The sequence below is a fragment of the Colias philodice genome, chromosome 10 (genome assembly GCF_061535455.1).
Source record: "Colias philodice isolate Cphi_HAF_F1 chromosome 10, ilColPhil1 Martin Lab GWU primary, whole genome shotgun sequence".
In the NCBI taxonomy this organism is placed as follows: Eukaryota; Metazoa; Arthropoda; class Insecta; order Lepidoptera; family Pieridae; genus Colias; species Colias philodice.
The window spans coordinates 6,609,784-6,634,018 of record NC_143095.1 but is presented as its reverse complement, the minus strand read 5'-3'; the positions used below and the strand labels follow the sequence as shown (position 1 = coordinate 6,634,018).

General features: G+C 36.3%; 2 protein-coding genes across 2 annotated transcripts; both read left to right on the top strand.

The window, feature by feature from the left end:
* Nucleotides 1–10,306: 10,306 nt before the first annotated feature.
* On the top strand, nucleotides 10,307–12,180 carry fh (frataxin). Its single transcript, XM_089699983.1, has 2 exons — nucleotides 10,307–10,706; nucleotides 11,898–12,180. Exons 1-2 carry the CDS (start codon nucleotides 10,422–10,424, stop codon nucleotides 12,144–12,146), a joined length of 534 nt encoding a protein of 177 aa, XP_089556109.1. The 5' UTR covers nucleotides 10,307–10,421; the 3' UTR covers nucleotides 12,147–12,180.
* On the top strand, nucleotides 12,142–23,828 carry LOC149485237 (uncharacterized). The gene is made up of 17 exons (XM_089699982.1): nucleotides 12,142–12,277; nucleotides 12,743–12,876; nucleotides 13,473–13,591; nucleotides 13,954–14,111; nucleotides 14,402–14,585; nucleotides 14,860–14,966; nucleotides 15,475–15,696; nucleotides 16,035–16,229; nucleotides 16,562–16,748; nucleotides 17,484–17,626; nucleotides 19,332–19,451; nucleotides 20,223–20,427; nucleotides 20,827–20,907; nucleotides 21,691–21,899; nucleotides 22,219–22,314; nucleotides 22,487–22,630; nucleotides 23,183–23,828. The coding sequence occupies exons 1-17, from the start codon at nucleotides 12,203–12,205 to the stop codon at nucleotides 23,375–23,377; spliced, it is 2,574 nt and encodes an 857-aa protein (XP_089556108.1). The 5' UTR covers nucleotides 12,142–12,202; the 3' UTR covers nucleotides 23,378–23,828.
* Nucleotides 23,829–24,235: the final 407 nt, after the last annotated feature.

Sequence of the window (24,235 nt, the reverse complement as noted above, 5' to 3'; positions counted from 1 at the left end):
CTTGCTGCTGATAAAATGTTCACTTTTAAGTTTATAATTATACCCGTAGAATATGTTAATATCTCCCATACATCTTCATACACACACACTTTTTTCAATACAAATAACACACATAAATTAACAAAACCACTAATAGCCGAATTAAATAACATGTTTTTAGTGTCGGATATTAATTATTTTAGTTCCTATTTAAATTATAGTAATGGTTAATAACATTAATTTCTTCTATCAGAACGTAAGAGGACTTAAAACCATATTATCAATTATAGGCCGATTTCTATATTAAACTCACTCAGTAAAGTTTTTGAAAAACTTATACATCTTCGAATAAGTCCTTTAATATATAAATTCATTCCACCAGAACAGCACGGCTTTATAAAGGGACGCTCTACCGTAACAAACTTATCTATACTTACAAACTATACATTGCAACAACTGGATGGGGGTAATCAAGTGGATGTGATCTACACGGATTTCGAAAAAGCATTCGATCGTGTAGATCACATCATACTTCTTAAAAAACTATATGCTATCGGTATACGAGGTGATCTATATCGATGGATCTGTTCTTATATCAGTAAAAGAATGCAGGCTGTAGTGATTGGAGGAGCTAAAAGTAACTTCGTAAATATCATATCTGGAGTTCCGCAGGGCTCAATACTTGGACCTCTTTTGTACAACGCTTATCTGTTTGATATTTTCACCTGTTTTATCCACTCTAAATATCTAATGTATGCGGATGATAAAAAAATCTATCTTGCTGTTGAATCTATTAATGATTGTAAAAATATTCAAAGCGACCTTACTAATTTAGAAGCCTATTATAGAAAAAATAGAATTACTGTCAATATAAAAAAATGTCAAAAAATATCAATTACTAGAAAAAAGGCACCCATTTCATTCACATATACATTAAATGACGATCCAATAAAAGAAGTCAACTGGGTGAAAGATCTTGGTGTAATTATCGATCAAAAATTAAGTATGACACAGCATATGGACGTAGTCGTGAATAAGGCGCTTAAACAACTTGGGTTTATCAAACGCACTTGTAAAAGTTTCAAAAATATTAGTTGTATCAAAGTTTTGTATTCTACATTTGTCAGGAGTATACTCGATTATGCCTCAAATATTTGGTCTCCATATTACGCTAAACACGTAAATAGAATAGAATCTATCCAAAAAAGGTTTTTAAGGTTTTTGTGTTTTAAAGCTAAACACTGCTTCAACACATATACGGATTTTTGCTTATATTTTAAATTAGAACCATTACAACTTAGACGTATTAAAAATGACTTATTATTTCTTCATGCTTTATGCAATGGAAGAATTGATTCTTCGGAACTCCTAGAACTGGTGTATTTCAACACCCCTCAGTTTAGAACTCGTCACACAGCATTATTTTACACTCCTAATTCTAGTAGTAATTACGCAAAGAATCGAATTATGTGTAGAATTTCTCATATATACAATAAAGACTATAGAGAACTAGATGTTTTCCTTTTATCAAAGCAAAGATTTATAAAAGAAATTAACAAAATTCACATACAATTCGGCTTTAGTACTAACATGCAAGTCCAGACAACCACACATTCACATCACACTAACACTCACACACACATACACACACTCACACAAAGGGAGATTTCAGATTTAACTGTTTAATTATTCATTAACCTTTCTTAAGATATTATATAATTCACCAAAACATGTAATACACTCCTTTCTGATAATATGTATGTCATTTAAAAAATTAACTTAACTAAGTAGTAATCTTAATTGGCTCTTAGTTCTGTACTATATATTAAAAATTGTTACTTATTGTAATGCTGTATGATTACAAAGAAATAAATAAATAAATAAATAAATATTGCTTATTAATATATCTTTGTAACGTAAAAATCATCACTTGAAGTTATTTTTGACTGCCCGCACAATTCAAAATAATAATGTTCCAACACAAGTTAAAACTGTTATTTTCACGAACACGTTTATTCAATATAATGTTCACTTGTAAACAATTGATGTCCACTTCACTATTAAGTTTTCACAACTTTATCACTGTTCTTTGAAAATAACTCACTAAAAATTAATATTAATTGATACACAAAGCAAGTAAGTATTACGGTTTTGACAATTGAATTGAATTCGAACACAAACACAAACACAAACACAAACACGAACAACGAACATCGAACAACGAACAACGAACAACGAACAACGAACAACGAACAACGAACAACGAACAACGAACAACGAACAACGAACAACGAACAACGAAAAACGAACAACGAACAACGAACAACGAACAACGAACAACGAACAACGAACAACGAACAACGAACAACGAACAACGAACAACGAACAACGAACAACGAACAACGAACAACGAACAACGAACAACGAACAACGAACAACGAACAACGAACAACGAACAACGAACAACGAACAACGAACAACGAACAACGAACAACGAACAACGAACAACGAACAACGAACAACGAACAACGAACAACGAACAACGAACAACGAACAACGAACAACGAACAACGAACAACGAACAACGAACAACGAACAACGAACAACACACAACGAACAACGAACAACGAACAACGAACAACGAACAACGAACAACGAACAACGAACAACGAACAACGAACAACGAACAACGAACAACGAACAACGAACAACGAACAACACACAACGAACAACGAACAACGAACAACGAACAACGAACAACGAACAACGAACAACGAACATCGAACATCGAACATCGAACATCGAACATCGAACATCGAACATCGAACATCGAACATCGAACATCGAACATCGAACATCGAACATCGAACATCGAACATCGAACATCGAACATCGAACAACGAACATCGAACAACGAACAACGAACACGAACACGAACACGAACAACGAACAACGAACAATGTGAATGTGAACATACACAAACACAAACACGAACACGAACACGAACACGAACACGAACACGAACACGAACAATGAACAATGAACAACGAACAACGAACAACGAACAACGAACAACGATCAACGAACAACGAACAACGAACAACGAACAACGAACAACGAACAACGAACAACGAACAACGAACAACGAACAACGAACAACGAACAACGAACAACGAACAACGAACAACGAACAACGAACAACGAACAACGAACAACGAACAACGAACAACGAACATCGAACATCGAACATCGAACATCGAAAATCGAACATCGAACATCGAACATCGAACAACGAACATCGAACATCGAACACGAACATCGAACATCGAACACGAACAACGAACAACGAACAACGAACAACGAACACGAACACGAACACGAACAACGAACAACGAACAATGTGAATGTGAACATACACAAACACAAACACGAACACGAACACGAACACGAACACGAACACGAACAATGAACAACGAACAACGAACAACGAACAACGATCAACGAACAACGAACAACGAACAACGAACAACGAACAACGAACAACGAACAACGAACAACGAACAACGAACAACGAACAACGAACAACGAACAACGAACAACGAACAACGAACAACGAACAACGAACAACGATCAACGAAGAACGAACATCGAACATCGAACATCGAACATCGAGCATCGACCAACGAATAACGAACAACGAACAACGAATATCGAACAACGAACAACGAACAACGAACAACGAACAACGAACAACGAACAACGAACAACGAACAACGAACATCGAACAACGAACAACGAACAACGAATAACGAACAACGAACAACGAACAACGAACAACGAACAACGAACAACGAACAACGAACATCGAACAACGAACAACGAACAACGAATAACGAACAACGAACAACGAACAACGAACAACGAACAATGTGAATGTGAATGTGAATGTGATTGTGAATGTGAATGTGAATGTGATTGTGAATGTGAATGTGAATTTGAATGTGAACATACACAAACACGAACACCAACACGAACACGAACATCGAACATCGAACATCGAACATCGAACATCGAACATCGAACATCGAACATCGAACATCGAACATCGAACATCGAACATCGAACATCGAACATCGAACATCGAACATCGAACATCGAACATCGAACATCGAACATCGAACATCGAACATCGAACATCGAACATCGAACAACGAACAACGAACAACGAACATCGAACATCGAACATCGAACAACGAACAACGAACAATGTGAATGTGAACATACACAAACACAAACACGAACACGAACACAAACACGAACAAAGAACAACGATCAACGATTAACGAACAACGAACAACGAACAACGAACAACGAACAACGAACAACGAACAACGAACAACGAACAACGAACAACGAACAACGAACAACGAACAACGAACAACGATCAACGAAGAACGAACATCGAACATCGAACATCGAACATCGAACATCGACCAACGAATAACGAACAACGAACAACGAATATCGAACAACGAACAACGAACAACGAACAACGAACAACGAACAACGAACAACGAACAACGAACAACGAACAACGAACAACGAACAACGAACAACGAACAACGAACATCGAACAACGAACAACGAACAACGAATAACGAACAACGAACAACGAACAACGAACAACGAACAACGAACAACGAACATCGAACAACGAACAACGAACAACGAATAACGAACAACGAACAACGAACAACGAACAACGAACAACGAACAATGTGAATGTGAATGTGAATGTGAATGTGATTGTGAATGTGAATGTGAATGTGATTGTGAATGTGAATGTGAATTTGAATGTGAACATACACAAACACGAACACCAACACGAACACGAACATCGAACATCGAACATCGAACATCGAACATCGAACATCGAACATCGAACATCGAACATCGAACATCGAACATCGAACATCGAACATCGAACATCGAACATCGAACATCGAACATCGAACATCGAACATCGAACATCGAACATTGAACATCGAACATCGAACATCGAACATCGAACAACGAACAACGAACAACGAACAACGAACAAAGAACAACGAACAACGAACAACGAACAACGAACAACGAACAACGAACAACGAACAACGAACAACGAACAACGAACAACGAACAACGAACAACGAACAACGAACATCGAACATCGAACATCGAACATCGAAAATCGAAGATCGAACATCGAACATCGAACATCGAACAACGAACATCGAACATCGAACACGAACATCGAACATCGAACACGAACAACGAACAACGAACAACGAACAACGAACAACGAACAACGAACACGAACACGAACACGAACAACGAACAACGAACAATGTGAATGTGAACATACACAAACACAAACACGAACACGAACACGAACACGAACACGAACACAAACACGAACAATGAACAACGAACAACGAACAACGAACAACGATCAACGAACAACGAACAACGAACAACGAACAACGAACAACGAACAACGAACAACGAACAACGAACAACGAACAAAAAACAACGAACAACGAACAACGAACAACGAACAACGAACAACGAACAACGAACAACGAACAACGATCAACGAAGAACGAACATCGAACATCGAACATCGAACATCGAACATCGAGCATCGACCAACGAATAACGAACAACGAACAACGAATATCGAACAACGAACAACGAACAACGAACAACGAACAACGAACAACGAACAACGAACAACGAACATCGAACAACGAACAACGAACAACGAACAACGAACAACGAACAACACACAACGAACAACGAACAACGAACAACGAACAACGAACAACGAACAACGAACATCGAACATCGAACATCGAACATCGAAAATCGAACATCGAACATCGAACATCGAACATCGAACAACGAACATCGAACATCGAACACGAACATCGAACATCGAACACGAACAACGAACAACGAACAACGAACAACGAACACGAACACGAACACGAACAACGAACAACGAACAATGTGAATGTGAACATACACAAACACAAACACGAACACGAACACGAACACGAACACGAACACGAACAATGAACAACGAACAACGAACAACGAACAACGATCAACGAACAACGAACAACGAACAACGAACAACGAACAACGAACAACGAACAACGAACAACGAACAACGAACAACGAACAACGAACAACGAACAACGAACAACGAACAACGAACAACGAACAACGAACAACGAACAACGATCAACGAAGAACGAACATCGAACATCGAACATCGAACATCGAACATCGAGCATCGACCAACGAATAACGAACAACGAACAACGAATATCGAACAACGAACAACACACAACGAACAACGAACAACGAACAACGAACAACGAACAACGAACAACGAACAACGAACAACGAACAATGAACAACGAACAACGAACAACGAACAACGAACAACGAACAACACACAACGAACAACGAACAACGAACAACGAACAACGAACAACGAACAACGAACAACGAACAACGAACATCGAACATCGAACATCGAACATCGAACATCGAACATCGAACATCGAACATCGAACATCGAACATCGAACATCGAACATCGAACATCGAACATCGAACATCGAACATCGAACATCGAACATCGAACATCGAACAATGTGAATGTGAACATACACAAACACAAACACGAACACGAACACGAACACGAACACGAACACGAACAATGAACAACGAACAACGAACAACGAACAACGATCAACGAACAACGAACAACGAACAACGAACAACGAACAACGAACAACGAACAACGAACAACGAACAACGAACAACGAACAACGAACAACGAACAACGAACAACGAACAACGAACAACGAACAACGAACAACGATCAACGAAGAACGAACATCGAACATCGAACATCGAACATCGAACATCGAGCATCGACCAACGAATAACGAACAACGAACAACGAATATCGAACAACGAACAACGAACAACGAACAACGAACAACGAACAACGAACAACGAACAACGAACATCGAACAACGAACAACGAACAACGAACAACGAACAACGAACAACACACAACGAACAACGAACAACGAACAACGAACAACGAACAACGAACAACGAACAACGAACAACGAACAATGAACAACGAACAACGAACAACGAACAACGAACAACGAACAACACACAACGAACAACGAACAACGAACAACGAACAACGAACAACGAACAACGAACAACGAACATCGAACATCGAACATCGAACATCGAACATCGAACATCGAACATCGAACATCGAACATCGAACATCGAACATCGAACATCGAACATCGAACATCGAACATCGAACATCGAACATCGAACATCGAACATCGAACATCGAACAACGAACATCGAACAACGAACAACGAACACGAACACGAACACGAACAACGAACAACGAACAATGTGAATGTGAACATACACAAACACAAACACGAACACGAACACGAACACGAACACGAACACGAACACGAACACGAACACGAACAATGAACAATGAACAATGAACAACGAACAACGAACAACGAACAACGATCAACGAACAACGAACAACGAACAACGAACAACGAACAACGAACAACGAACAACGAACAACGAAAAACGAACAACGAACAACGAACAACGAACAACGAACAACGAACAACGAACAACGAACAACGAACAACGAACAACGAACAACGAACAACGAACAACGAACAACGAACAACGAACAACGAACAACGAACAACGAACAACGAACAACGAACAACGAACAACGAACAACGAACAACAAACAACGAACAACGAACAACGAAAAACGAACAACGAACAACGAACAACGAACAACGAACAACGAACAACGAACAACGAACAACGAACAACGAACACGAACAAAGATCAACGAACAACGAACAACGAACAACGAACAACGAACAACGAACAACGAACAACGAACAACGAACAACGAACAACGAACAACGAACAACGAACAACGAACAACGAACAACGAACAACGAACAACGAACAACGAACAACGAACAACGAACAACGAACAACGAACAACGAACAACGAACAACGAACAACGAACAACGAACAACGAACAACGAACAACGAACAACGAACAACGAACAACGAACAACGAACAACGAACAACGAACAACGAACAACGAACAACGAACAACGAACAACGAACAACGAACAACGAACAACGAACAACGAACAACGAACAACGAACAACGAACAACGAACAACGAACATCGAACATCGAACATCGAACATCGAAAATCGAACATCGAACATCGAACATCGAACAACGAACATCGAACATCGAACACGAACATCGAACATCGAACACGAACAACGAACAACGAACAACGAACAACGAACACGAACACGAACACGAACAACGAACAACGAACAATGTGAATGTGAACATACACAAACACAAACACGAACACGAACACGAACACGAACACGAACACGAACAATGAACAACGAACAACGAACAACGAACAACGATCAACGAACAACGAACAACGAACAACGAACAACGAACAACGAACAACGAACAACGAACAACGAACAACGAACAACGAACAACGAACAACGAACAACGAACAACGAACAACGAACAACGATCAACGAAGAACGAACATCGAACAACGAACAACGAACAACGAATAACGAACAACGAACAACGAACAACGAACAACGAACAATGTGAATGTGAATGTGAATGTGAATGTGATTGTGAATGTGAATGTGAATGTGATTGTGAATGTGAATGTGAATTTGAATGTGAACATACACAAACACGAACACCAACACGAACACGAACATCGAACATCGAACATCGAACATCGAACATCGAACATCGAACATCGAACATCGAACATCGAACATCGAACATCGAACATCGAACATCGAACATCGAACATCGAACATCGAACATCGAACATCGAACATCGAACATCGAACAACGAACAACGAACAACGAACATCGAACATCGAACATTGAACAACGAACAACGAACAATGTGAATGTGAACATACACAAACACAAACACGAACACGAACACAAACACGAACAAAGAACAACGATCAACGATTAACGAACAACGAACAACGAACAACGAACAACGAACAACGAACAACGAACAACGAACAACGAACAACGAACAACGATCAACGAAGAACGAACATCGAACATCGAACATCGAACATAAACATCGACCAACGAATAACGAACAACGAACAACGAATATCGAACAACGAACAACGAACAACGAACAACGAACAACGAACAACGAACAACGAACAACGAACAACGAACAACGAACAACGAACATCGAACAACGAACAACGAACAACGAATAACGAACAACGAACAACGAACAACGAACAACGAACAACGAACAACGAACATCGAACAACAAACAACGAACAACGAATAACGAACAACGAACAACGAACAACGAACAACGAACAATGTGAATGTGAATGTGAATGTGATTGTGAATGTGAATGTGAATTTGAATGTGAACATACACAAACACGAACACCAACACGAACACGAACATCGAACATCGAACATCGAACATCGAACATCGAACATCGAACATCGAACATCGAACATCGAACATCGAACATCGAACATCGAACATCGAACATCGAACATCGAACATCGAACATCGAACATCGAACATCGAACATCGAACATCGAACATCGAACATCAAACATCGAACATCGAACATCGAACAACGAACAACGAACAACGAACAACGAACAAAGAACAACGAACAACGAACAACGAACAACGAACAACGAACAACGAACAACGAACAACGAACAACGAACAACGAACAACGAACAACGAACAACGAACAACGAACAACGAACAACGAACAATGTGAATGTGAATGTGAATGTGACTGTGAACATACACAAACACGAACACGAACACGAACACGAACACGATCACGAACACGAACACGAACGGGCAACCAGCTACTTTTTGAATAAAAGTAGCTGGTTGCCCGGTCCCAAGGTTAAGGTAGATGTTTTTCTTATAAGTGGAGACAAACCAACAATAATAATTAACGATTTTCTTTTCTAAATATAGATAAGATATTAATAAATAAATGACAAATAATTTAATAAAATACGACCAGGCTGTATGGCTGCAAATCTTTGCCTTTGTCACTGTCAACTGTCAAGTTTCAATTGTCACGTGTTGTCAGTTTGATTTTGAAGTTTAGATTTAGTTATCAAAATTGAACTTTGAAGAACGAAGTGGAAAATATTATCAAAACTTGGAATATATCGTTTAGTAACTACTGGATACCGATAATACACCAAAATGATTAGAAATGTCCTCCGTGCCAGCAAGTGCTTGGCTGTTAGAAGAATCAATATTGCTACACCCATTTTCAAACGATATTTCCTAAGTAGTTCTTTTAAACCTTGTTATGTTTGCACAAATCGTGATTTTTCTTCGAATATTAGCAATGTTGATAGTTACGATCATATAGAACAAGCAGTTTTTGAAGATATATGTAACGAAACACTAGAATCTCTGTGTGACTATTTTGAAGAAATTATAGATCGGACGAGTAATTTAAAAGGCGCTGATGTAACATTCAGTGTAAGTTATTATTATTATGTATCTCAATTCCATAATACACGGGTACCATCATAAGGAAGGTACCCGGTCCTTTGGAAGGCTTACGTGGGGACACGGATCCAACACGCAGAGGCCCTTTCGAGAACTTTACTGTGTTGTGGGACACCAGCCGCAGCCTGCCCATGACTGCACTATAGAGATACAGCCCTGGGCAGTCCGCGGCCGATGTAGGACTATTGCAAGATAAGGAAACAAAATAAACTGGGCTATGGAATGGGATGTTAATGGACCGGAATTAAGGACTATGGAAGACTATGGCACCTGCCTTTCTACTAAGATATAGCAAAAAATTGTTGGCAGGTGGTGACTCGCCCTCTCACTGTATGGGCCCTCGAAATAAGTCGCTGCAATAGTGCGACAAGGGGGCAACATATTGTGAGCAGCTAAGGGTGGAGAGGCGTCCCTGGACTTTAAACTACGATCACGCGCTCCCTGAGGGTCCAGCATCACGTGCCCACTCGCCACTTACGATTCGCATCCACCCTTCGAGCTAAAAGCTCTCGCGACTCCACTCTGGCCGGCCGGTTAAGGCAAGCCAGAGGTGGGGGTCCTGTCCTCGTCAGGCTTCACTCCGACCGGCCGGTGAAGGCAAGCCGGAGATGAAAGCAGGGGCCTCCCCCGGGAGCACTCGGTTCTCGCGGGGTCGCTACTCCCTGACACCCCGCCACAAGGTGTCCTGCGGGTTGACTGATTGCACGGGTGGAATATCCCAACCGTGGGCGATGGGGTCGTCACATCCCTACGCCCTTTTATTATTATTATGGTTATGCTACAATATTAATACTTATCTATAGGTACTAATATTATAAAGAGGAAAGGTTTGTAATTATGTATGTATGTATGTATGGTTTTCACGCATAAACTACTGGACCGATTTCAAAAATTCTTTCACCATTAGAAAGCTGCATCTTCACTGAGCAACATAGGCTACGTATTATCCCGGAAATCCCACGGGAACGGGAACTATGCGGGTTTTTCTTTGAAAGCGCGGGCGAGGCCGCAAGCGGAAAGATAATAAAAAGCTAAATGGATAATTTTTAACACTGTACAATAGATGTTACAAATTAGAAAATATTGACTTCCTTACAGCAATTATCTTAGTACAATATCGTACCGTTTCACTATTTATAAATTTAATGTTTCAATTTCCAGGATGGTGTGCTCACAGTATATTTAGGGCCGTCTTATGGGACATACGTAATCAACAGACAGACACCAAACAAGCAGATTTGGCTTAGTTCCCCTGTATCTGGACCAAAACGTTATGATTTAATTCTGAAGAACGGAGGATATTGGATCTACAAGCACGACGGAGTACCCCTTCACCGTCTCCTACAAGATGAAATATCAAAAATAATAGATAATGTTGATTTCAAATCGTGCAATCATAGCTTACTGTAAATGTGTATATGAAAAATAGATAGGATTGGAAGCATACTTTGTTTTATTTCTTCAACATGGAGGTCATTGAAGATGGCAATATTATGGACAGGATTCCTATCCTGTTGCAAAGAGATTTGGAATATTATCAGGCAAGTTAACTTTAATTTACAAGAGCATTAATTTGAGATTCTTTAACAGCATTTTAAGTGAGGACAGAGTACATACTAATGAAATAGTGTAAGACATTCCAGTAATATATGAAAATATCCAATTAGGATCAATGTTGATTCAAAAGAACCAACTGATTGTGTACACATATGCACAATCAGTTGGTAGCAATAACTTTTGGTTGTAGCTTAAAAAATCAATCAGTGTATAAACTTTTTCATGCTCTTACTTACAAACTTTATCAACTTTCTATCGGAGGATTACAATTTTCTATCGGAGTATCTCATCTTCATTATTTTTCCTGATTTGACTATGCAATATAATGCAGTATCTGTAGACATTAAACATAATAACAATCTATAGTCAATAACAGTCTATAGAAAAAAACATTCTTTCAAAAAAAAAAAAAATCATATTACTGGCAAATATTATGCTGTAATTTTCAGAATAACCAAACAGTGCTTTCGGAGAAAGTTTGCAGTGGTGTGGTTGGTGGGAGGCTGGATTTCCCAAGAAGCGCCTCATTTGCAGCTGTCAAAATTGTACTGTGGCTTGAAGAAGAGTTCTCAATTGCATTTAAGTATGTTTAATCATATGAAGTATTTGGTTTATTTCTTCAATGCTAGTCTCTAAGCGCTAATTCTATTCATTCAAACATTCATTTCATCGAGTTAACTTATAGGTTCACAAACATGTTTAAAAAAAAGACGTGTGGCACTCGGGGACTGCCGTGGTAAAGCTATTGCAAAGCATGCCTTCAAGCCACACCTCCGTGTCCGTCGGAGTAAGGAGCGTGAGGTTTTTCATTACGCAATTTCTGGATTCGGTCCCCCCACTCAAGGCCCGCGATAGAAGCTATGCAATAGCTTAACAGGAAAGCAATTTCTATGCATGATGCAACACCTTCACCACCTCAAAATCTGTATTTTTAGCAAGATTAATTTAAGTACATATTATTAATTTTACTTGGTATTTGAAAATAGAACCAAACTACTTTTATAAAATCTCAAGTCTTAGTGTAAATAGCAATGGAAAACTATTGCTATTTACACTAAGACTTGGATTGCTGTGAAGTGATATTGTGAAGATATAAACACTGTGATGAGCTATTTTTACTTTTAAAAGATAATTTTCGTGAAAAAGGTGATTTTATTAATAACATTCATGTTTTTTTAGACAAGGTTCTGGTATGTTTGTCACTCTGGAGGACGAAAGTATTGAAGCAGGTGTCGCTAAAACTTCTGATCCAGATAAATTTGTTCAGCTTGCAATCAAATCTAGTGATTCTCTTTTAGGTAATACTGTTGTCCTACCTATAATATTAAGTCTAAGTTACGTAGCCTTCCTTAAAAATGGACAAGAATAATTACATTAGATTATTTACCTACTTTTTAACTTTCTACTGTCAATAACATATGTAATATGTATATAACCAAGAAGCGCAACTCAGGGTCCCAAGACACAAGTATTTCACTTAGTTTGGGACCCACTGTCGTACATTAATTGTAAAACATATAATGGACAAATAAATTTATTTCATTTCATTTTTTTCATTTCAATTTTAGTGGTAATTTTTTTATAAGAATTTTTATATGTTGTAATGATTGAACATTCATTTTCTAATTCAATTAATTGATGCAGGTAATTATTTTTACAGAGCATCTCCATATGTTAGCACAAGAAGCATTAGACCACGCTGACTTGCCAGTATTGACTGCGACTTTAGGCGCAGCTGCGTTACTGAAAAACAGTCTTTACTGTTACTTACAGCATATTGAGGATACTGGTCTCGCTGAAATGCAATCTGTTATGCAGGTCAGTAAATAAATTTAAGTAGATGCATGGTTTTCAGACAATTCATCTGCCTTGCTTGATAAAAAAAGTGTTAGTTACCAATTCAGAAGGCAAATAAATAATTATAACATGATCAGATCAGATCCTCCTTACTTTTAAGTACATTGGAAAAGATTTTATGGGTAGGATTGATAAGATTTCACCTACGTGAATCTACCTAAAATAAAAAAAAGACATAAATATCTTAACTTATATGTATAACATTTAAAGTAATATTTCCTAGTGCTTTACTCAAACAAATAATATTTCAGGCCTGCTACAAAAGATATGTCACGATGTCGGAAGCCGTGGGTGAAAGGGTATTGGACCTTCACAATAGAGTGCTATCTCTATACATCCTGCAGGATTCCGGTGGAAGACCAATAGATATACATGGCAGAAGTATACAGGATACTGGCACCCCTTCGGTTCAAGGCTGGTGGCTTTATATGAATGGTGAGATGTGAATTTGGTTGTTGTGGTATTCTACATATTTTTTGTGCCGGAAATATCACAGAGGATGATTTATGAGATGTGGATTTTCCTTTGAATACGCGGGCGATGCCTTCGACAGAAAGATAGTATGAACAAAAAATTATGAGCTGCAACATTTTTTGAGTAATAAACCGATTTATACCTTAAAATAAATCACTGAAATTCGGAAGTACTGAATGATACCCATTTTTTCAGTGCAAACTACAAAAAATAAATAGCTTTATCTTGTACACAGGAAGTAGAAAAGACCTCTGGGACACAGTACCTCCGCGAATGGCACAACGGATATTTGCAGGAATGCTTAATGAAACACTGACTATCCTTACAGTCAGATACTGTCAGGTAGTTATTTTTTTTATTTGAGTAAAATTGGGATATAAATGGAGAGATGATGGTTTGCAATTATTGTAATATTATTTCGAGCTTCTTAGTTTAATTAATAGATAAAAAAAATAAACATAAATTAAAGACATACTTAACTAATTTCGATAGCTGATTGTGTTATACTAACTGCAAAATTGTTATTTCTCATATTTGTAAAACATCATATTGTATTGTTCTTGTTTATGAGATAAATAAAGTTCTTTAAACCGAAATAGATAAAAACTTCTGATCCAGATAGATTTTACAGACAAACACGACATACTCATATCACACCGCTGCTAATCAACGACACACTGAATGTGTTGCTATGTGTTGCGCAACTGTTGCCCTGAATATTCAGTACGGGCAAGGACTTGGCTAGCTTGAAACGAGCAAACCAATTCCAATCGTATAAACACACATATAATTGAGTCTAAAAAATTCCTGAACAATGCCAACATTATTCAAACAATACCCCTTTTTACAGACAAATACAACAGACTCAACTACACCACTGCTAATCAACGATATACTGAACGTGTTGCTATGTGTTGCGCAACTGTTGCCTTGCATATGTAGTACGGGCGCGGATTTGGCTGGTCTGGAACGGTCGAGCCAATCCCGCGATGTAAGGGACGTGCACGCTAAGTGTAACGAACTGTTTAAGTGCATGGTGTATAGAGGTGCGGAACTACACTTTTTACATCAGGTAATGAATATGATAATTAATAAATTGAGAATGATTTTAATTTATATTGCTATTAACTTGTAAAATATGTATCTTTCACTAAATAGCTAATGATTTAAAGATGCAGTCTTGTTTAAGATCTACTTTATTGAAGGGAGTAATTGTAAATTTATGTTTTTAATTTTGAATATGGCTTTAAATTTCCATACAAAAAACTGCTAGGGTAATTTTATTAAGCACCAATGCACATTGCACATTGTACCTTGCATGTATCTATGCAGTACAACATCACACTTGCAGAGTTAAAACATTGTTAACTTTATGTAACTAATGTAAATATTGTTAACTAATGCTTCCAGGCATTTAAAGAAAAAGAAGAACCAATGTTAAAGGACAGTCCCTATCCATGGTTCACATTCGTGAGTCCCAATCTGTTTGAAGCATTTGATGACGTCACCGCCACCACGCAGGATTTACCAAATAAAACGGCGATCGGCTTGGAACTTTTTGTTTTGTTGGCTCAGCCGCAGCCCTCATGGGCTTTGTTAGTCAAGGTAATTAAGATTAATTATTTTTACACAATACGCACTAAAAAAAAAAAAAAAATTTTTTGCATAAATCATACAGTCGAACACCGAACCTTCCTTTTGTTTTTGAAGGTCAGTTGAAAATAGAAAACCTTTCGAGAACCTTCTTTTTGTAATTTTTTTATAAGTTATTTAATGCGTGAAATATAAAGGAATGTTCCTATAGTATAACCATTAAAAAGTAGTAAAAACATAAATATTCTTCTTGAAGAATAAACTGTAAAAATTTCAAGCCAATTAGTAATGGGGAAACTAACATTTTATGTTAAGTTATTGATTCTAATGTTGATTTATTTAAGGTGCTTATGATGCGAAACTGTCATCTCGCAAGGATGCTTATAATTCATGCTATTCGGCACATGTCGACGGATAATTCACGTTGGCCAGCTGATGGCTTGTGGTACAGTCTTGATGGTAGAAGACAGAAGTGTGATGGGTTTCTGTGCACAGCTGACGGGTTCTGTAGATTTAAACCTGATAGTAATAGTAAGTTTATATTTAAGAAAAAAAAATTGGTTGTCTGTAAAGTCGGTTTACTGACGATAGTTGAACGTGACAACGTCCGATTGTGCTTCTTTGTCGTTCGTTCCGCGCTCTCGCTCGCACTTCAAGCCTTACATGGAACGCCTCAGAGCGAGGTAACGCCGCATGAGTCATGTTTTTTCGTGCGTGCAGCCGGCTCTATCGAATTATAAGACGTTGTCACGTCAAAAACATAATTCATAGTAGTAATTCTGTAAGATATAACTAGCTGTGCCGCGCGGGTTCACAAACGGTTGAATCAAGAATTTCTGTAGCTCATGTGCTAATTTATAACCTACATTAATAAAAACTAAAAAGTAAAAATTTAACCTTTTCTTGAAAGAGTAACAAAATTACATATCTGCATCCATCCATCCTCAAAGACTATCGCATTTATAATATTAGTAGAATTAAGATGGGTAATGATATTGTTCCCCAAATATATTGTCCTTTAGCCTAAAACCGGAAGTTACTAAACTATTTCACTATAAGATGAATTACCCATCGTTTTAATCGATAAAAAAATACTACGGCACCTTTAAGATATCTTCCTGTTGGATTTATCATTTAATAATGTTCTTATATCTTTGTAGTTCTGTTTTTTGATCATACACTGCACCTAGCCTTATTTCTATGAAAACTAGAATTCTTGCTTTTGGTCTATAAGAATGTATTAATTGTTGTTTATTATTTTACCAGAAGGGGAAGAATACGCAAGAGCAGCAGGCGCACTCACTTACATTTTGGCAAATGTTGGAAGTAAGACTGAAGTGAAGTCTACTTTATGCTACGCCTTAGAAATATCGGGAAGAGATTGGTCTGCATGTCTGGATAAACGACAGGTTTGTTTAAAAAGGATAAAATTAATAATAACTAGGTAAGATTTTCCAATAAAAAGATAGTACAGTACTCCAAAATTAATAATGCGCATGCAAATCTTCGCTAATTATCGTATTTCCAGAAACACCCGAATCACCCCGAATCATTGAATCGTAAGTGCCCTAAACAATGCACTTGCATCTTGCACCTTGTTTGAAAGAAATAGGAGTCAATTCAGAGTCATACACAATCGAAAACAATTCGGGCAATAGGTGACGTTAGCCTGTCAGTAAAAAAATTCAAAAATCCGTCAGTCGTCTTTATATATGGGTGGTGACCGCACGTATTATCTCTGTATGAAATTATATAGAGCTGCTGTTACATACCCTTCTTAGTTTTGTTTCAAAGTTGAATTTTCCGGTAAAATGATTATTTACACAGGTAGCAGATAACAGTGGGGAAAGTGAAAATTAATAAAAGCATAATGAAAGTTCTGATCATTCTACGATATCAGAAATAGAGATAACCCCTGATTCTGTAAATCCTTTGGACTGAGATTTTAATGATTAGATTTCACAATTTAAATGTAAACCAGTGTTTGAAAATCATTTTGCACGACTCATGATGCGAAGCATCAGAGAGTGCTTTACGATCGAAAAATTTTTTTCGCCTCATTTTTGCAGCTATTCTTATTATTATAGCCTTGTTAGTTCACGGAATCAAGATATTTTGCATACTATTGTCGAGATAATTTAATGGAGATTAATCCCATACTTTTTAAAAATTGATTTACTTCAATAGAATTGGAAAAAAACACCGAAATAGGTCAAAAAATTTTCCTGTCCGTCATGTGTGAAACCTGAAAACACTATAACTTGTGAAAAAATCCATCATTTGAGTTGATTTTTTTTTTAAATATTCTAATCGACGATTGTAGGTCACTGAATGCGAATGATTAATTAATTCAGTGTCGTTTAATTGCAATTAATAAAAAACGAAAACTACAATAAGTTTTTTTTTTTTTTCATAATTAAATGAGCATTATGAGTCGTGCACTTTTGGATTTTCCAAACTTTTTTTTAAATATACTTAAACTTTGTCTTATTTTAACCTTCCATACATCCATCATTACGCCAGCTTCAGTAAGACACTTTAATAGTTCTAAACTGTATAGAATTTTCCGAGTAAATCAATACAACAAATATAATATATTGGCAATCGTGTGGCTTATCCTCGCTATTAACTTACATTGAATTATCGAAACAAATTTCGTTACTTATCTCTTTTACCATAAAATCACAATAAAACTCATAATTCTAATAAACTATGCATGAAGAAAATACATTTAACCACTCTATATACATATCGTCTTCGGAGGCTCGGGGAATATGACAGTTGCCGAACAGTGACGAATTTTTCTATGCGCATTATCAGTTTGGGAGTACTGTAAAAGATATTGATTAAGATCTTATTTAAATCGCCAGGCAGAAAAACTACTAGATATATGATTTAGTTGCTGAACATTTATGAATGTTGTTTGCCAATTTTATTCTTTCTATAATTTGTTATTGATATTTTCATAAGACTAAATAAATTGATCTAAAAATTTAGTTAGCTAATAACTTTTTTATTTCTATTAAAATATGAATTATATAATTTCAATGCCATTAAGCCAGAAATGTTGCCATAAATCGATTTTTAAAGTTATTTATTGTATTATTATAAAAGGTGTGGTGTGATAGACGACCTCCATGGCTGGCCGGCGTGTTAGCTCTAGTGGGTACAACACTACAGTTTATTCCATCTATGTTAGTGAATGCTATTCAAACCGGCGCGTCTATGTATCAGGTAAATTATATTATACTGACTACTGACTGTCAATATAATAAGAAAATATATAATTATACTTAAAGGTAACATTGTAAAAATGTTACCTTTAAGTATAATTATATATTACGTTAAGTATAATTATATAATACAAAATTTCTGAAATGTTAATAATTTCGAAATACCTTTTTTTGCAACATTTTATAACTTTTGCAATTTTTTGTGTGCTAATACACATTTCCGATACATTTTTCTAGACGTCATTCCGAATCAAATGAGCTATCGCACGTATTTTTAAGAGACTTATCTCTATTTTTCGCCATTTTCAACTGATCACGTAGACCAAAATAATGTTATTTGAGTACTTGAATGCACGCGAAAGTGCGAAAGTGTCTGTCACGCTTTCACGGCAAATCCACAGCACCGGCTTCAATGAATTTTGTAATGAAAGTACTCTAAAAAATAAAACCCAGAGGCAAAATATACAGGATTGAAAGTTTGTGCCCGTACTTTACGAACTATTTTTTTCGAAAGTGAAAGCGCGGTGCAGCTCATCCATACTAATATTATAAATGAGAAAGTAACTCTGTCTGTCTGTCTGTTACTCAATCACGCCTAAACTACTGAACCAATTTGCATGAAATTTGGTATGGAGATATTTTGATACCCGAGAACGGACATAGGCTACCTTTTATTGCGAAATATGTACCACGGGTGAAGCCGGGGCGGACCGCTAGTATCAATATATTTTTTCAGTCCATGGATTTTAACCATAATATTTGATTTTTACAGACAATGTCCATATGCCTTGCTTGCATATCCCGATCACTGCAATGCGTTCCTAAAAGCTTTTTTAACACTGGGGAAGTAATTCAAAAGGCTCTACCATCTAATATTAACCCTGTGGGTGGATCTGTAGTACTACAGATGTTGATAACTGTTGTCTATGAAGAATTATTGAAATGGGCCAAGAAGGAAGCCGCGAAACAAGGAAATAGTGAGTAATAATTAAAAATAACTTTCAAGTAATGTAATATAACGTGGTATTTTTTAAGATACAAGCGAAGTACACATGTAATAGATTAGAGGATAGGTTACTTTTAGGGTATTTGTATGATTTCAAAGTCTAGACTGCATTTGTGTAATTCTATAATCTATATAGATATCAATAAGAATCCTTGATTATTTTCTTCCTTTACTAACGTTTTCGACTCGCCATCATTTTACTTGCCACTAGAAATTTCCTATTTCGATTTATTATGTAGAAGTTATGGGTCATGTTAATTTAGGTGAAAATAGTAATAGTGAAGAGATGAATTATTTATACTTATTAATAAATAATAATAAATAAAAATAATGTGCATTATCTACCTTTAATTTAGAGATCATTTTTCAGTGTCAAACGGCGAAGCGCATGATATGAACGTCCGGCATCGACCTAGACCGAAACAAGTTAAAATAGCTTCAATGTATACTAGTTAGTATGGTTTTATTTATATTCGTTTTATATAAAAAAATACCTAGTTTATCAGTAAAGTACTTTAAAATGTTTCAAATCCATACTAATATTATAAATGCGAAAGTAACTCTGTCTGTCTGTCTGTTACTCAATCACGCCTGAACTATACCAATTTGCATGAAATTTGGTATAGAGATATTTTGATACCCGAGAAAGGACATAGGATAGGTTTTATCCCGAAAATCCTACGGGAACGGGTTTTTCTCTGAAAACGCGGGCGAAGCCGCGGGCGGAAAGCTAGTATTTAATATATGTACTTTCAAGTATAGACTAGTGTACGGATGTTGCTGGATGTCCTGACCTATGATAATATGGAAGTCTAATTTTATTGGTATCAAGCACATAAACTATCGTCAAAGTATTCGTATAGTCATGGAGAGCATGACGTCATTATCATGTATAAAATAATCTTTTACGCACTGCCGATACGCTTTTCTAATACTCTTGATGACGATACTAAAACTTTGACGATAATCTTCATCTTGTTCAGTAAAATTAAATTTTATTTTTGAAGTAATAACTTCTTTAGCGGCGTTGGGTATAAAATCTTAAACTCGCGTCAGGACACGTGACCTGATCGAAAAAGCGTAAGACGGATGGATATCAAATATGCTCAACGTTAATAATCAAGTTTTCACTTCTGCCGGCACTCCCGGAGTGCAACCCGTCTTTTTTTGAATAATAGCAGTATAAAATAAGCAATAGTATAACAATTATTTAATAATTTATCTATTTTTCTAGCAACATCCAGTTCAATAAGTTTCGACGGCAGCCACAGTTCCCCCTCATCTATCGCGTTGGCTGTAGCCGAAGCGCTCTGTTCCATAGATGAGGAGGACAAACATACAGCTGAAATAGAAGCTTTAGTAGCCGAGACGAAGAAAACGTATACTATATCAGATCAGTTTGGTTTAGAGGATTTTCCCGAGTTTGCGGAGTTTTTTGAAGAGGTATTATATCATAAGAATTTGCAATATGAAATGAATAGTGATTTGCTACTGCATTTTGTTGCAGTTCACGATTATTTTGAACTAGATTTCCGCCTACGGCTTCGCCCGCGTTTAGGGAAAAACCTGCATAGTTCCCGTTCCTGTGGGATTTCCGGAATAAAAAGTAGCATATGTCTTATTCTGGGTCTTCAGCTACCTACATAAATATTTCATTGTAATCGGTTCAGTAGTTTTTGCGTGAAAGAATAACAAAAATCCATCCTCACAAACTTTCGCATTTATAGTATTATAGTAAGATTGAAATAAAATAATTTTATAGGGTAATGTACCAGCGTCAAATGCAGAGAAAGCAAGCGACGCCGCGGCACTAACTAGTCAAATATTAATGACTTCAGCTGGCAGAGATAGCTTAAGAGTGAGTTCTTTGGATAATTTATTTTAGAATTTAAAATAGTTTGCTATGCATTATATTATCTACTCAAATATAAAAAGTCATTATAACACACTTAATATTAATTTTCAATTTATTTTAAATTATTAAATATTCCTAGATGTAAGATATTATAAGACGGAAAATAATGTTTCAGGTAATATACGATCACATGTATTTACACTCGGAAAGGATTTACAAGGAATTAGGCATACAAGATAATTCCGAGGCAAATATTACGTTGAACAAAGCACCGCTGTTATACATTATGTTTCATATTGGGAAGCGACCGTTTGATCAGGTATTTTTTACTTTAAAATTATTTATTTCATAATATAACTAGTATAGCTATAATTCATAGCTTAGAGTTGTGAACATTTTTCACATGTTATTAATAAATAATCGATCATTCGCAGGAATTATCATATCTTATCTACTCTAGATCATTATTACAACACTCAGAAATTGTTTATTTTACATACATAATAATATTAATTCTTCTACAACGCCGTCTAGACAACATTAGGCTACACTGCTTAGTTCCATACTCATCTATACTAATATAATGAAGCTGAAGAGTTTGTTTGCTTGTTTGTTTGAACGCGCTAATCTCAGGAACTACTGGTACTTTGAAAAATACTTTCGGTGTTAGATAGCCCATTTATCGAGGAAGGCTAGATATATCATCATGCTAAACCCAACAAGAGCGGAGCCACGCGGGTAAAACCGCGGGGCACAGCTAGTAACATATAAAATCCAATGTATGTAAAAGTAAATCAACTATCACGTATTCGAAATAATAATACCAATTCAGTAATTTACCACAGAATACAAATATAATTTTTCTTTACAGTATTTCCGTGGAGAATGGTCAATGCCGTGGAGTAGATTAGTCACAACAGCAAGATCTTGGTCCGGTATAGAGGGCGCTAAGGTGCACATAAACAGACGGACAGAATTCCGCAATATAAAGAACCAAAGCAAAAACAATAAACAACTAATGGAGTTGTACTCTATGTTTAGAACTCAGCCTGGAGGTTTATTGTAAAATTAGACTAGTTTCCCCCCGCGGCTTCGCTCGTTTAGTTAAAATATATTCCTAGTTATGGGAATTAAATGTTTCAGCGTGAAAAGTAGCCTCTATATATCACTTTTTAGCCTCCTTACTATCTCTAATCACAATGTTAAGTCAGATCATCATATTTTCGCATTTAAAAAAGAAAAATAATATAACTGCTTATAATAAGACTGTAGTTATATTATTTTTTGTATTGTTTAATAATTTATATGCCTGTAATTGTAATTGGTAGTTGGATGGATTGAATCAAAATAATACATCGGAAAACTTTTTAAAAATAAATATTGTATTTTGGGTTTACAATAATAACTGCACTAACCTATTGAATGATAATAATAATATTATGTAGTAGTAGCTTAGAAGTGTCACGATAATTATTGTCTACTGCAGAATCTATTATTACAATAAAACAATATTGAAGACAAAATAGTTGTTTTATTTCCTAACTACCCTGTTTATTTATATAAAAATAGATTTTATAAAAAAAATATTTTATAAAAAGCACATAAGTGTTATATTATTTCTTAGATTCTCTAAAAAAGTACACCGCTTTATGATGAAATCCTAAGCAAGTATACTCATAACTGCCGTATAAAACGTAAGCAAACCTTGAAAGATACGCTTTATAAAAAAAACTCCAATTGGTGATAAAAATCCCAGTAACACGAAGAAAAGTTTTAATAATAATTTTAACCCTTTCAAAGAAAAGTTGAAAACGCAAAAGCGAGCTAAAACAAACGTTAATTCTTTGCGTTTTATAGCTCTCAAATGCATTTTAAAACATAGTCCCAAAGGAGGAAAAACTGAATACAGCGTAATATCAAAGTG